Raw genomic sequence first — 14,716 nt, forward strand, 5'->3', positions numbered from 1 at the left:
CAGCTGCTGGAGTGCTAACCTACTACTCTTGAGGCCTCAGCTTTGATGTCCAGCACCACGTAAAATGTGGTGGGTGGCACACTAATCCCAGCACTCAGAGAAAAAGTTCTTGGTCATTCTCAGCCACAGTTGAGAGCTTGAGGCCTGGGTACATGAGATCTGACCTTTTGTTGTTTTTGTTGGCAGGGTTTCTCTGTGTAGCCCTAACTGTCCTAGAACTTGCTACGTAGGTTACGGAGGGTAGGCTGGCTTGGAACTCTGGAGATCTGCCTGTCTCTTCCTCCCACCCAAGTGTCTACATCCAGTTGATTTTTTTGTTTGTTTGTTTTGTTGTTTTTTCTTTTGAGACAGGATTTCTCCATATTGCTTTAGAGCCTGTCCCGGAACTAGCTCTGTAGACCAGGCTGGCCTCGAACTCAAGAGATCCGCCTGCCTCTGCCTCCCCAGTGCTGGGACTAAAGGTGTGTGCCACCACCACCCAGCTAGATCCAGTCGACTTTGTCACTGAGCCTGAGGACCTGAGTACAATTACCAGGACTCACACGGAGGAGAAAACTGACTTCTGACCACATGTGTACAATGGTGGTGTCCCCACACACACATACACAAATGCTTTTTAAAATTAAGTTTGTGCTGGATGGTGGTGGCACACACCTCCTTTAATCCCAGCACTTGAAGGATAGAGGCAGGTGGGTCTCATTGAGTTCCAGGACAGCCAGAACTATTACACAGAGAAACCCTGTCTTAAAAAACCAAAATAAATAGAAATTTTAAAGTTTGTGCACAAGTACATACTGACTGCATGTATGTACTTGTGCCACCTTCATGCCTGGTGCCCAAAATCAGAAGAGGATTTGGATCCTCTGGAACTGAAGTTACAATTACGAACCACCCACCATGTAATGTCGGTGCTGGGAATTGAACCCCAGTCCTCTGCAAAAGCAACAACTGCTTTTAACTTCTCCCAATAAGTAATAAGAAAAAAAAAAAAAAAAAAAAATTATAGGGGCTGGAAAGATGGCTCAGTGGTCCAGAGCACTGACTGCTCTTCCAGAGGACCACTGAAACAGGATTTCTCTGTAGCTTTGGAGCCTGTCCTGGAACTCTCCAGACCAAGCTGACCGAGCTAAAGTTTTTTTTTTGTTTTTGTTTTTTTTATGACTGTCCTGGTTCTTGTTTTATATCCTAGCCTGTCTTTTGACTCCCAAGTGCTGGCAATTTAATGTAAAAATCATTTAGCCCCTAGATGATGCAAATACAAGTAGCATAGTAGACTTGGTTTACAGACCATCTTGTGAATTGCCAAATGAAATGTGCATAAGAGCTAAGCATGGTAGACACCACCTTTAAAATAAAGGAGGGAGACACGGAGAATGAGAAGTGTAACTAAGAACTGGCAGGCAAACTGCTGCCCAAGGACCCTCCATAGTGAACTCACAAACAAATCCTCACCCCGGCCCCTACTTGTTCTGCTGTGTACAGAGCTACGAGGCCTCACACTCACAAAAATAAAACTCTTGAACACATTTATAAACCATCCAGTTTATTGTTCTCTAGTAAGACGTAGAGCTGACCATGCAGACATCTGCACATTTTCTTCCTTGAGGAACTGCCACAGAAAGCCAGTTTTTAACAAGTCGTCCGGTATTTCACGCGTGGAACCTGGTGTCTGTTCTCACCAGGCCAGTCTGGTGCTCCCCTCACTCACTCTGGCTGAGCTCTGTCGATGGTCACATCCCATGTCTTTATAATCTACTTCCTTAGCCCAGGGATCACTATCCCCTAGATATGCCTCCCAGCCCGTGACTAGTCTCCATCAGTAACTCCATGATAAGGTACTAACAATTAGTCCAGAGCACCAACTTAAACAAGACATAATCAACCCCATGTACCATTCAAGACAAAACCATCCTGTTCAGAGCCTCCAACCTTGCTGTTCTCAAGCCTGCCTCTGCAAAGTTCTATTTCTCATCACTGGTTTCCTGTCATGTACCCACTGTAACCTACTTCACATTGAGGGCTGAGGATTTTAATTAATCATTTCCTTGTCGGGTGATTTTCAACCATGCAGGAATGAATCACACCAACTTTGGGTCACCACAGTTACCAAGACAGAAGTAATTAAGCATTAAGTCATTCAGTTCTTGGTGACATTAAAAACAATCAAATACAAGCATGAATTTAGTATACACATGAATTTAGTACACATAGCAGTAAGGGTCAAGTTGTTGAAAATGCCTTTCAATGTCAGAAAAGCCTGCTTAGAAATTAAAACTAAGACGTACTGTAAACATATAATAGTAATAGTTACTAGAAACCAAATACTCAAGACAGTTACATTCACCGCACAGAGAATTCTGCCTATCATTTTACCCCTGACACAGGGTTTCTGTGTAGCCCCTGCTATCCTCGAACCCAGAGATCCTCCTGCCTCTGCCCAAGTGCTGGGATTAAAAAGGCATGTGCCACCATCGCCCAACTACTGCCTGTCAATTTTATAGGCTGTTATATTCCAAGAACAGCAATTTTATCCCCAAAAGTTGGTAGATCATGTTGGCTCCTGAAAGCTTTGGTCTCAGACCCAATGAATGATGATGGACACAGAGCACTCTTACAAGACAAATCCCACAACCATTAGCCCACCATGTCTTTAAGTGAAGGTGGGTTAAAATGTGGATGTGTACGCTCACATGAGAAGACCCCTCCAATGGGAAAAACTCTTACCAAGTGACGTTCTGCTACGTCTTGGGCAATAGCTAGGTCTCTCATCTGTGAAACTCATCTCTGGAAATCACAACCAAAATCTATATGAAATTATTTAATATAAAATATACAAACTTCTCGGTATGAAGACCCACAGAGCAGGAAGGCAATGACAAGAAACAAACCCATACAAAAGAGGGACATAGGAGGACTGCAGACTGCAATGACAGCCCCAGGGCCTGCTCAAATCTGTCCTTGCAAGACCCTCTGACAACAGTTTCTGAGTCCACTGGAGGTGACTGGCCGGCCTTCCATCATCACCCTCCCTTCGCTAACATGACCACAGGTCACTCGCTGTCAAACTTGACAGAATTGACCTGGACAGAGATGGAGCCTCCCCGGTAGCTGCCTCGCTTCTTCTTCGTTTTTTCATGGCGGAAGGACTTGCCTTTCGTGAACTTCAGAACCTGATTGGCTCGTTCACCCCAGTCTCCAGATGCACCTCGCTGGGAAATAATAAAGTTAATACACAGAAGACAATACCAAGCCGCCATTGGTGGTACACGTCTTTAGTCCCAGCACTTGGGAGGCAGAGGCTGGTGGATCTCTGTGAGTTCGAGGCCAGCCTGGTCTATAAGAGCTAGTTCCAGGACAGACTCCAAAACAACACAGGGAAACCCTGGCTCAAAAAAACCATAAAGCAAACCAAACAACCCCCCCCCCTCATTTGGCAATGAGACAATGCCAAAGCCTCACCTTAGCATCAAAGGAATTGTCTGCTACTCGTGAGTCCACCTCAATCTCCTCCTCCCTGACCCTTCGGAATGGGGAAGATGCCCTCTTCTCTGCCTAGAGAATGAAGCAGAAGATGAGACGTGACTGAACAGCTCTCTTACAGGCTGCGGTGTCAGACCAGACTGTCAAGGTGACCGCAGGGTGTTCTCTATGGTTTAAGGGCTGGGTTCTGAGAACACTGGGGAGCAACGTACTTTCTTCCTTTTTGGAAATGTGTTAGGAGTCTGGACCTTAACTTTCTTAGCTTGAGGCGTCTCTGCTGTCTCATTCTGCTTCTGTTTCTTCCCTGAACCGACAAAACAAAAAGGCAGACTCAGAAGCCAAGTCTGGTGGAAATCTGCAACTGGCGCTCAGGAGGCAAGTGTCCCCTCTGAGTACATCCCAGCAATGGAGGACAAACCCAGGAGGTGGCTCTACAGATACAGACCTGGCTTGGAAACTGCCTTTTTCGTCTCTTCCTCCTCCTCTTCCTCTTCTTCCTCACTCTCCTTGCCTGCTTTTCCATTCTGAGAAGCTGGAGGGCCATTAGCCTTGCTGGCCTGTGGTTTAGCAATGCCCTTGCCCTTGCCCTTGGGCTCCTCCTCTTCACTGGAACTTTCTGAGGAGCTGCTGCTCTTGGCTGCTGCTTTCTTCACAGAGGCTGGTTTGGAAGGGGTTCCGCCTCCCTTTGCCTTTTTCTTAGCTGGAGGCTTAGGCGTCTTCTCCTCTTCCTCACTGCTGGAACTGTCTGAGTCGGAGCTGCTGTCCGCAGCCCCAGGAGCCTGTTTGGCGGGCAGGGATGGTGCTGCTTTAGCAGTCACCTTGGGCTTGAGGGCTGTCATGGGTTTATTTGCTGTCTCCTCCTCGCTGGAACTGCTGGCCTCCTCGCTGGAGCTGCTGTCAGCCTTTCTGGTCTGGGGTTTCTGGCCACTGCCTGCTGGTTGCTTAGGAGTTACAGCTGTCTTAGCTACAGATGGCTTGGGAGTGACAGCTGCCTTGCTTACAGGATTCTTGGGGGTACTGACTGGCTTGGCAGGAGCTTCATCCTCAGAACTGTCAGAATCTGGATTAAGAGGGGACAGAATGTATCAAACTCGGGGAAATCTTGTAACAGCAACCCAGAACAATGAGTATCCCAGTGGCCCAAGGGCCCTGGCAGCATTACCGGAACTATCTGAAGAGCTCTCTTTCTTCTTTGCTGGCGCTGCTTTGGCGGGAGCTGCCTTGGCCGGGGTCTTGGAGAGGACCGCTTTAGCAGGGCCTTTCTTCTCTTCTTCCTCAGAACTTGAATCTGGGGAGGACTTATGACATTAGGATGGGTCCAGTATTGCAAGCCAACCCGGAGAGCAGTAGAAATAATGTAACAACATACACCATCCCTTAGCTTTCTCTCTTCAGTCAAAGGCAACAGAGGTACAGAGAGTACGTCTCTCTTCCTTGTAGAGCCTCACCCCACCCATGACTCACCAGACTCATCGCTGCTGTCCTCGCTGCTTTCTGCAGGCTGTCTCTGTGCGGCAGCTTTCTTTGGAGACTGGGCTCCCAAGGACTTCTTTGCCAAAGGAACAGAAGGCGGTGGGACTGAACTGTAGGGACCTATTTTAAAGGTAGAATAGTTTTGAAAGATGCATTTGCCAGGCATGATGGCTCATGTCTGTAATCCTAATATAAGGCTAAGAGAGAAAAATCACTGAGAATTTGAGGCTACTCTGGATTACAGAGGAAAACATTTCAAATAAACAACAAAAAAAATAAAATAGGTTTGGGGGTGCTGTCAACATTCCAGAGACAGAGATTTTCTTTCTTTTTTTAAATTTGTTTTCATGTATTTTTTGTGTGTGTGCTTATAGACAGATGAGTGCCATGTGGGTGCTAGGAATTGAACCCATACCCTCTGGGAGAGTAGTCAGTGCTCTTAATCACTGAGCCAACTCTCCAGCCCAAGGCAGACAAATTTTTAAGAATTCCAGGCCAGTCTAGTCTATACAGTAAGACCCTGTCTCGGAGCAAGCAAATAATTAAAATAAATAGATCTATCTGCCTCTGACTCCCAAGTGCTGGGATTAAAGGCATGCACCACCACCAGGTTGAGGATGTATCTTCTGAGTACAGAACCTGACAGCACGCATAAAGCCCTGGGTTAATCTCTAGCATCACACAATTAAGTACTTAAATTGTTTTTTTCCCCATTTGTTTGTTTATTTATTTTCCTTCCTTAAACTGTGTAGGTTTGACAAGAACTCAGGAGTTGCTGGATCATGACCCAAAGGTTCAGGCAGGACTCAAACAAAAGGAAATAGACCATCTCAGAGGCCTGGTATCAATAGAGGGTTCACTGGGATACAGGGTATTAAACGGGTGCTGCCATTTGGGTTTATCTTCCTTGAGGTTACACATGGTTGGTTGCTTCCATCCTTGGTGAACCAGCCACACCCTTACTGAAGAATTTTGAACTGTGACCTAGAAAGTGTCTGGAGTATACTGGAACATAACTTAATACTTCCATACCCCTGTCTCTCACACATACAGGGTAACACATGAACAAAATTTGAAATTAAATTAAATGTACAATGAAAGGAAGGAAGCCATCCATCCAGGCAGACCAGTACTTAAATTCTTTATTCCCTCTATCCAGAAAGGGGCTTATCCCTTTTATGCAGAATGTGGGTTGGAATTATTAAGCCATTTCCAACTGTGTCTGAGTCTAGGTTATATGAGGCACTGTGGCTTCCCTCTTGCTCTTGTATTTTTTTGGGGAGGGTCTCTTTCTGGAAGAAGCTAGTTGCTGAGCTATGAGGACTTAGTTTTACAGATGGGTTATACAGCTTCATGTCTAATCACCTGGTTTTTTCTTCATGGGTGTCTTCTGCTCTTCCTCTTCACTAGAAGACTCCTCACTGCTAGAACTCTTCTGGGTAGGGGTGGCAGCTACTTTTACGGATACCTTGGCCACAACTTGCTTTTTGGGTATAGTCTGCATCTGAGAGAAAAATTTACATTAATTCTATTAGGCTGGCCGGCAGTAGTGGTGGTTTAGGACTATGACCCCAGCACTGAGGAGGAAGAGACAAGTGGATTCTTGTGTCTACATAGCTAGTTCCAGGACAGCCAAGCCCAACACAGAGAAACCCTGACTCAGAAAAAACGAAACCACCACTCTATCAGAGGAGAGACGTACACCCTCTAGTCCCTTCACTTCGTCCCGGATAGTTACAACCCTAACCTTCTTGGGGGGTGCTGTTGACTTCTCCTCCTCCTCAGAGTCATCGCTGCTGCTGCTGCTGCTGCTGCTGCTGGCTGCTTTGCCATTGGCTACTTTAGGTTGTGCTCTAGCTGGTGTACCTGAGAAACAAAGTGATATTACGACAAATTGGCGAGCCAGATGGTGGTGGCGCATGCCTTTAATCCCAGCACTTGGGAGGCAGAAACAGGTGTATCTCTGTGAATTCAAGGCCAGCCTGATCTACAGAGTTCCAGGATAGCCAAAGCTACACGGGGAAACCCTGTCTCGTAAAACAAAACAAAAACAGACAAAAGAGACAAATAGGAAGACTCAAAAAAATGTTCTGTTAGCACAGGACTTAAAAGAGTCTCCATCAATTTTAAATCTAATGAAAACGCTCGTTGGATGAAGGTGCTTCTCACCAAGCCTAATGACCTGAACTAGAAGCCTACCAGTTAAATGGTAAAAAGAGATAACCAACTCTTCCCAAGTTGTCCTTCCTCTTAAGCTCCAAGTGAATGCTGCGGTATGTACACAGATGTACCCACACGTACAATAAACCACTTATACATCATTTTCTCAAGTCTTTTTCTTCAATCTCTACTCATAGATCTTGTAAATCACAAGCCAACTCTCACCATAAGGACGAAACAATCAATTTGTTGTATGGCGTAAAAGCAGCAAAGAATACCCAGGCTGTGAGTGTTGCTCAGAGGTAATGAAGTACTTATCACACACAAAGCCTGGGGGTTCTGCTGAGTTTCTGAGATTAGTTGACCAACCACTACGCTGAGCTAAGGAATGCCTAATAATCCCAAGACATGAAAGCCTGAGACAGGAGGATCACAAGTTCTAAGGCCACTTGAACTATATCTTACCCAACAAACAAATATGCATAACACACACACACACACACACACACGCACCCTTAGCACTTGGAAGCAGAAGCAGGATTGAGTTCAAGGGCAGCCTGGGTATTTAGATGAAAGGCTGGGAAAATGGCTCAGTAGCTAAGAATTTACTGCTCTTCTAGTACCCACATCAGCACGTCAACAGCCTACATTATTAGCTCTACCTCTAGATCTGATGCCCTCCTTTGGCCTCTGGAGCCACTGCATGCATATGGGCATGAATACACTTGAGTACACTCACACATCCTTTTTTGCTTAGTTTTTCAAGACAGGGTTTCTTCGTGTAATCGCCGGGCTGTCCTGGAACTTAAAAGATCTCCCTGCCTCTGTCTCCCAAGTACAGAGATTAAAAGTGTGCCCTATTACACCAGGCTACAAGTTTTTTTAAGTAATACAACTCTGCCTCTAGGTATTATGAATATGTCTGTAATTCTAGCCATCAGACAGGATGACCTTGAATTTAATTGCTGCTCAGCCCTGTGACTGAAGACCAATCAGTTCAAGGGTTGTGTGGGTTGCTGAGCAGAAAGAAAATTTTTAAAAAGTTTTTCTTGCCCAGTGGTGGTGGCGCACACCTTAAACCCAGAACTTGGGAGGCAAAGGCAAGCAGATCTCTCTGAATTCAAGGCCAGCCTGGGCTACAAAGTAAATTCAGGACAGCCAGAACTGTTACAGAAAACTCCTGTCTCAAAAGTCGAAAAATCAAGTTTTTCTTGCCAAAATCACCACTTTTCTTATATGCCAGACCCAGCCATAAACATTTATTAAATCGTGTTTCTGGTTTCTCTCTCACTCTTTGGATGGCCCAGAACTTGGTAAGTGAAGTACACTGGCCTTGAATTTAGAGCAATCCTAATTTGACTGCCAGGATTACAGGTACACACCACGCCTGAGAACTGTGTCCAGGGCCTCACACATTGGAGGCGAGCACTCTGCACACTCTTGCGTATCCCCAGCTTTATATTTCTCCCTAAAACTTTGAGGTAGGATCTCGATAAACTTTCTAGGCTTGTCTTATACTTTCAATCCTGCTGCTTCACTTTTCTGGGTAGGTGAGATTTTAGACCTTGACAGCCATGCCTGGCTAAAGAGAAGCGAAGAATACCAGTAATACCTTCAGCAACCATACATTTTACACTGGTCCCAGCCTGCCCCGCCCCCACCGGGACAGAAGTACCTGGTTTAGCTGAGGCTTTAGGCTGAGTTTTGGCTGTCGTAGCTGTCTTTAGCTTCTGGGTCTGTGGTGCTTCATCCTCTGAGCTTGAGTCAGACTCAGATTCAGAGCTCTTGGCTTTCTTAGGAGGAGCTTTGACTGCCTTGGCTTGGGGCTTAACTGCCTTTTGCTAAAACAAAACAAAGATTGTGGCAAATTGCTTTAATTTCAGCATGTAAGCGCAGCAGAGAGGTGGGTCTCAGAGTTCAAGGCCAGCTTAATCAACACAGAAAGTTCCAGGACAGCTAGAACTACACAGACCCCATCTCAAACAAAAACCCACAAAACAAATCATACATGAGGGCAATCAGCAAGAGCACCTGGGCACTCAAAAGGCACCCAAAATGTCTACTGAAAGGGCAAGAAAAAAGTCAGACACAATTCAGGAAGAGCTAAACAGTGGGAAAAAATGTCCAACCAATTGATAAAACTGGCCTGTTTCTGACAATCTTGTCAAGAGCTCCCAACAAAACACTTGTATTTTCAAGGCCCTACATGAACCCCTGAAGAACACATGGCCTTGAGTAGAAGAGGTGATTTCTGCCTACATTTGGATCCCATTATTCTGGATCTCAGCGTTATCATCTTCAAAACTCCCCAGAATTTATCCCATACTGAACAGTTTCCATCATCCTGACAGTAAGCTGGATGCCCAGTTTAAGTTTCATTTCCCAATTCCCTTGCAGCCCTCTTTACCACCAAAGCTGCACACCTGGACGGACAGTTTCTGTTTGCTGTCCTCCTCCTCCTCACTGGACTCTTCACTGCTGCTGCTCTCCGAAGCTCTGGCTACTGCCTTCCCAGCATGCTGAGGCACACTGGCTCGCTTGGCGGGTACAGCTGAATAGAAGGACAGGGACCCGTGAGAATCACCACGCTGTCAGATGCTCTTCCTGAAACCCTGCCCCAAGCCCTGCATGCCTTACCAGCCTTCTTTGCTGGAAGTCCTTGGGCTTCTTCCTCTTCCTCACTGCTATCCTCGCTGCTGTCGCTGGAGGAAGTCTCCTTCTTTGCCTTCTTGGTCACTGGTCCATTTGACTGCAACTTCCGCTTGGGGGCTTTGGTGGACCTGCTGATGTAGATTAGGCTGACTTCTGAGGGATGGGGACCTTCTCAAACCAAGGAACACAGCCCAGCCCACCTAGGGGGAGAAAATAGACCAAGTGTAACAAGGAAAGCTTACTTGAGCCAGAAGCTATAGATGTCCAAGAGAGAAGAGGCATTGGCATCCTGCTGTGTCTGCAAGAAAAGAGGCTGAGTTAAATTTTATGATTCTATAGATCAGATTCAATGTTATTCTTTCATCAAATATAATATGTCAGCAAATTATAGTCCCAGAACCTAGAACACAGAGGTAGGTGGTGAGGACCTATGAGTTCAAGGCCCACCTAGCCTATACTCAGAGTTATGGAACAGTCAGGGCTAGGTAGAAGGAAGCCCCTGCCTCAAAAGAGAAAAAAAGTTATCTGTTACTTACCTACCCAATTTGAAATGGATGTTAGATCTTCATAAATTTTCCTACTTGCAAACTTTAGAAAGACTTCAGCAATTAAAATACTGGTAAAGAATATTAATTGAGGGGCTAGAGAGATGGTTAAGTGGTTAAGAGAACATACTACTATTCCAGAGAACCTGAGTTCATTTCGCAGCACCCACCAGAAGACTCACAACTACCTGTTAACTCCAGATCTAGGGTTTCTGACACCTCTGGCCTGCAGGCACCTGCACTAACATCCTCCATTGCAGGCTTAACAAACTGATGGTCTTAATCCCAGAACTCAGGAGGCAGAGAAGTCTGATCTCCCTAAATTCAAGGCCAGCCTGGTCTACAAAGCAAGTTTCAGGCAGTCAGAGTTGCTATACAGAGAAGAGACAGAGAGACAGAGACAGACAGACTGAGTTTAAGAGGGGCGAAGACAAACAAAACATGAAGACCAAGTGTGCAGGAGTCCCGAGGCAGGAGCATACCTGTGAGGTCTGTCTAGTCTGCATATAAGTTCCAGGCTCAAAATTAAAAGCAAAGCAAAAGTAACCTAAGTTTTTAGTCATGGTTTCATCAGTGGGAAAAGACCACAGGTCTACAGTCTGTGTTTCCATGAACACTACAGCTCGCCTTGAGATGTAGACTCTAAACATGCAAATTCCTCCATTTATCTCGATCTTACATGGGTTCAAACTGACGAGATAGCTGTCACTCATCCCATGCTTCCTGAACATGTGTGTATGTACAATGGAATTATTGTACATCTTCTTTTTGTCTATCTCATGCACCCAAACTCTGCAAATTAGGCTGGGGCACGGACTCGGGAGGCAGAAGCAGATAGTGTGAGAACAGCCTGGTCTAGAGTTCCAAAATAGGCAGGTTACACAGAGAAAGCCTAAAAATTATGTAAATCAGATGACATCCTGCTATGCTCAGGAACATTACTACATGCCTTTTTTGTCAGCATTAGTTAGGTAAACAAGCCATCCTGTCTCAAAAGACGGGGTCATGCATGTAGAAAGTCGCGGAGCCTGGCCGAAGCCTGTTTGTTTTATTTCACTACCTAGAGCTCCAGGCTCAGTGAAAATTGGCAGGACAGGATGCTCACTCCTCCTACAGTATACTGAAAGCAGCCTTTCTCCACACACATTCATTTTTTTTCTTTTGCAAAAATAGATAAAATCAGCCTTCATTACTGAAGAATTCATCTTCAGAGTCTCAAGCTAAATTGCGACCAACAAAAAAGTACACCAGAAGACCCAGGCACCGCCAATCCAAAGCTACCTGTAGGACCTAGCGCTTGCTTCTCATCGCATGCTGTCAGCCACATGACCCGGGCCACGCGGGACTCACGCCTGCCGCCGCTGCAAAACTCATCGAGTAAAAGCAGTAAGGCTCACTAGTCAGACATGGTGGGAAGAGATGTGAGGCCTCAAGCTTTCAGAGGTGACCGGAAGGCTTCGAGGGCACTGGGCTGACGGAGCCCAGACCTTTCCTCCTGGACTCCTAAGCATGTCAAGGCCTAGATTCTTGGAGAGTCGTCCCACCCCGGTCCGCGAACCAAACCCAGGACTCACAGCGCCTGTCGCCTTTGCAAATTTATTGGCCACCTCCGAGAGTTGGTTATCACGCAGAAAGCGGAGCACGAGGGGATAAAGGTCGCTTGGAACCACGCGGCGCAAGCCGGTATCCGCCATACTCCCGGTAAAACGCGTCACTACCGTCGCGCACGCTGCACGACCTACGAACTCCGAAGCACGACCAGGCCAGGGGGCGGGTCCGATGTCGTCATCACGTCGCGCGGCGCGCAGCGGAAGCGTTGGGGTCCGCCGCGGAGGCTCCTTCCGGTCTCACGTGCTTCGCCATCCTGCTAAGGGCGGAGCCCGCGGGCCGCCCATTACGAAGGCGGAGCTTTGGCGTCACAGGTCACGCGCCTGTCTGTGGCGGGAAAACCTGCGACTTCCCGCGCGGTATCTGTGTTGGGTTTTGTTCTAACAGTAGTCTTCCCATCCCCGGCTGAGAGTCATACCCCACCATAATGGGTGGCCTGCAGTACTCCCGGCTCTCACCTTCCCACGGGTGTCACCTACTGCTCACCTTCCCGCCGCCGATGGCTTCTTTCCCGCTCTTCACCTTCACTCCCTGTGATACCACCCTGTCCGGGCTCTAATCATAAGAGGGTCCTGAAAAATGGCTTATTGTGGCGACAGTGGTGTTGACACCCCAAACTGTCTCTCAATCATACTTAGGTTACAAGATATTTATACTTCCCCCACACAATTCCAAGGGAGAAAGGGATCATGCATGAAACTTGAATTAAACAGCGATACACTCTTATTAGTGCTAAAAATAACAGTTTCCCTAAACCAGAGTCACATGGAATTGTCATAACTCTACTATCAGCCAGCTTTTATGTTACATTAGTCTAGTCATCCCTCAGGAAGCAATAAAGAGCCATTTCCTGTGGACACCATTCTTTTACTTCCCTCAAAACAGGCGTGCCTTTCTCCTGAGAACTCCCTCTTTCCCAGAGGTGGTTCTTTCCATTTAAGTGCACTAAAAAAAAAAAAAAAATCTGCCAGGCAAGGTAACACCCACCTTTAATCCCACTTTAGGGGAGGCAGAGGCAGGTGTATCTCTGTGAGTTCAAGGACAGCCTGCCTGGTCTACAGAAGGAGTTCCAAACAGAATCTTTCAAGCAGATGGCAAGCACTGAGAAACTTAACTGACGCAAGCCCCAGTGTCGATAACTTTTGTTTTCAACAAGTTTCTCCTATGTGGCAAATGACTCTAACACCCAGGGCTGGGGAGACAAAGGCATTTGAGGCCAGCTTGGTTTAACAAAGAGAAACCATGTGTTAGACCACTTTTCCCCAAATTTCAAATACTGGATATCCATTCCAAGTCAGCATCTGTGTTCCAAAACGATCTGTTAGCACAGGACAAGTAGCTCTCACCTGTAATAGCCACACAGGAGAAAAGACAGGTGGACAGGGATTTCAGTCCAGCCTCAGCAGCTCTACAAAACTTAGAAAGGGACTAGATAGAAGGCTGTGTGTAGGTGAACTGTACAAGCCTGAGTTCAGATCCTTGCCACTGGTATGAAAGCTGGTGCAGCAGCTGCCCCAGGGCTGGTATACAGATGACCCTGGAGCTAACTGGCTATACTACAGTAAGAGATCTTGTCTCAAAAATAAGGTGAGGAGCAGAGTTGGTGGCATACACCTCTAGTTCCAGCACTTGGGAGGCAGAGGCAGGCAGACTTCTGTGAGTTCGAGGCCAGCCTGGTCTACAGAGCTAATACCAGGGCAGGCTCCAAAGCAATAAAGAAACCCTGTCTTGAAAAACAAAAAATAAATGAGAGGGCGCTCGAGAGATTGCTCAATTGTTAGGATTCACTGCTCTACCAGAGGCTGAATTTGGATCAGGAAGCTCACAACCACCTGGGAGTCTAGTTCTAGGGGATCCCATACCCTCTTCTGGCCTTTGCAGTACCAACGGGTACATGTGCACACTCAAAACACAGGATAAGGCATTTCAAAAGAATACCTTTTTTTTGGGGGTTTCTCTGGCTATCCTGAAACTCTCTATCTAGACCAGAGACTGCCTGCCTCTGTCTCCTGATTAAAGTTGTCTTCTACCATCAGCCAGCCAAACATAATCTTAAAATGGGTGTGTTCACACTCATCTTTAATCTCAGCAGAAATAAGCAGATTTCTGTGAGCTCAAGGCCAGCCTGGTCTACATATGGAGAATCAGGAAAGCTGCATAGCAAGGTGTCTCAAAAAAAAAAAGGGTGGAAAGACAGTTGACGTCGATCTCTGGCGTCCATAAAGGGTTCACACCTCCACACATTAACATATATATATGTACACACACACACACACACACACACACACACTTCTTCTGAGGCAGGGTTTCTCTGTGAAACACTCCTGGCTGTCCTCACCCTGAAGGCCAGATTGGCCTAGAAGTCACTGAGATGCACCTGCCTCTGCCTCCTGCATGCTGCCAATCACTGGCTGGCTGCACTACCACTGGCCAGCTCTTGCTTACCCCTGTATAAGATCCTGGACTCAAACCAGAGCACTGCAATAATAAAGAACTATGTGCGATTTGGTGTCTAAAAAAGGCTGAGCGAGTCCTGAGACTGCATAAAATGCAGACTGCCAGGTGACGGAGTGGAGACAGGATTCCTTGGGTTTACTGGCCAAGCCATGTTGTGGAGTAATATTGTTGCACGCTGTGAAGAAATACCACTCTGATTAGCTTATTAAAAAGCTGAATGGGGACTGTAGACATGGCTCAGTGGTTAAGAGCACTGACTGCTCTTCCAAAGGTCCTGAGTTCAATTCCCAGCAACCACAAGGTTGTCTCACAGACATCTGTAGATCTGGTGCCCTCTTCTG

The 14,716-nt window shown here is 46.6% G+C and overlaps 1 protein-coding gene across 2 annotated transcripts; it reads right to left on the minus strand.

Moving 5' to 3' along the window:
* Positions 1-1,522: 1,522 nt before the first annotated feature.
* Positions 1,523-12,093, minus strand: Nolc1 (nucleolar and coiled-body phosphoprotein 1). 2 transcript variants are annotated; one of them, XM_051199989.1, is made up of 13 exons: positions 11,885-12,093; positions 10,008-10,063; positions 9,751-9,896; positions 9,537-9,664; positions 8,789-8,954; positions 6,701-6,819; positions 6,319-6,457; positions 4,945-5,073; positions 4,643-4,768; positions 3,926-4,540; positions 3,693-3,784; positions 3,460-3,552; positions 1,523-3,209 (listed from the first exon to the last, which is right to left on the minus strand). In XM_051199989.1, exons 1-13 carry the CDS (start codon positions 12,002-12,004, stop codon positions 3,051-3,053), a joined length of 2,088 nt encoding a protein of 695 aa, XP_051055946.1. In that variant the 5' UTR covers positions 12,005-12,093; the 3' UTR covers positions 1,523-3,050. The 2 variants fall into 2 exon arrangements, with proteins under 2 accessions (XP_051055946.1, XP_051055947.1); XM_051199990.1 differs by having other exon boundaries at positions 9,751-9,893; positions 11,885-12,092.
* Between the last annotated feature and the right edge of the window lie 2,623 nt (positions 12,094-14,716).

This window comes from Phodopus roborovskii, unplaced genomic scaffold (assembly GCF_943737965.1).
Source record: "Phodopus roborovskii unplaced genomic scaffold, PHOROB, whole genome shotgun sequence".
Classification (NCBI taxonomy): Eukaryota; Metazoa; Chordata; class Mammalia; order Rodentia; family Cricetidae; genus Phodopus; species Phodopus roborovskii.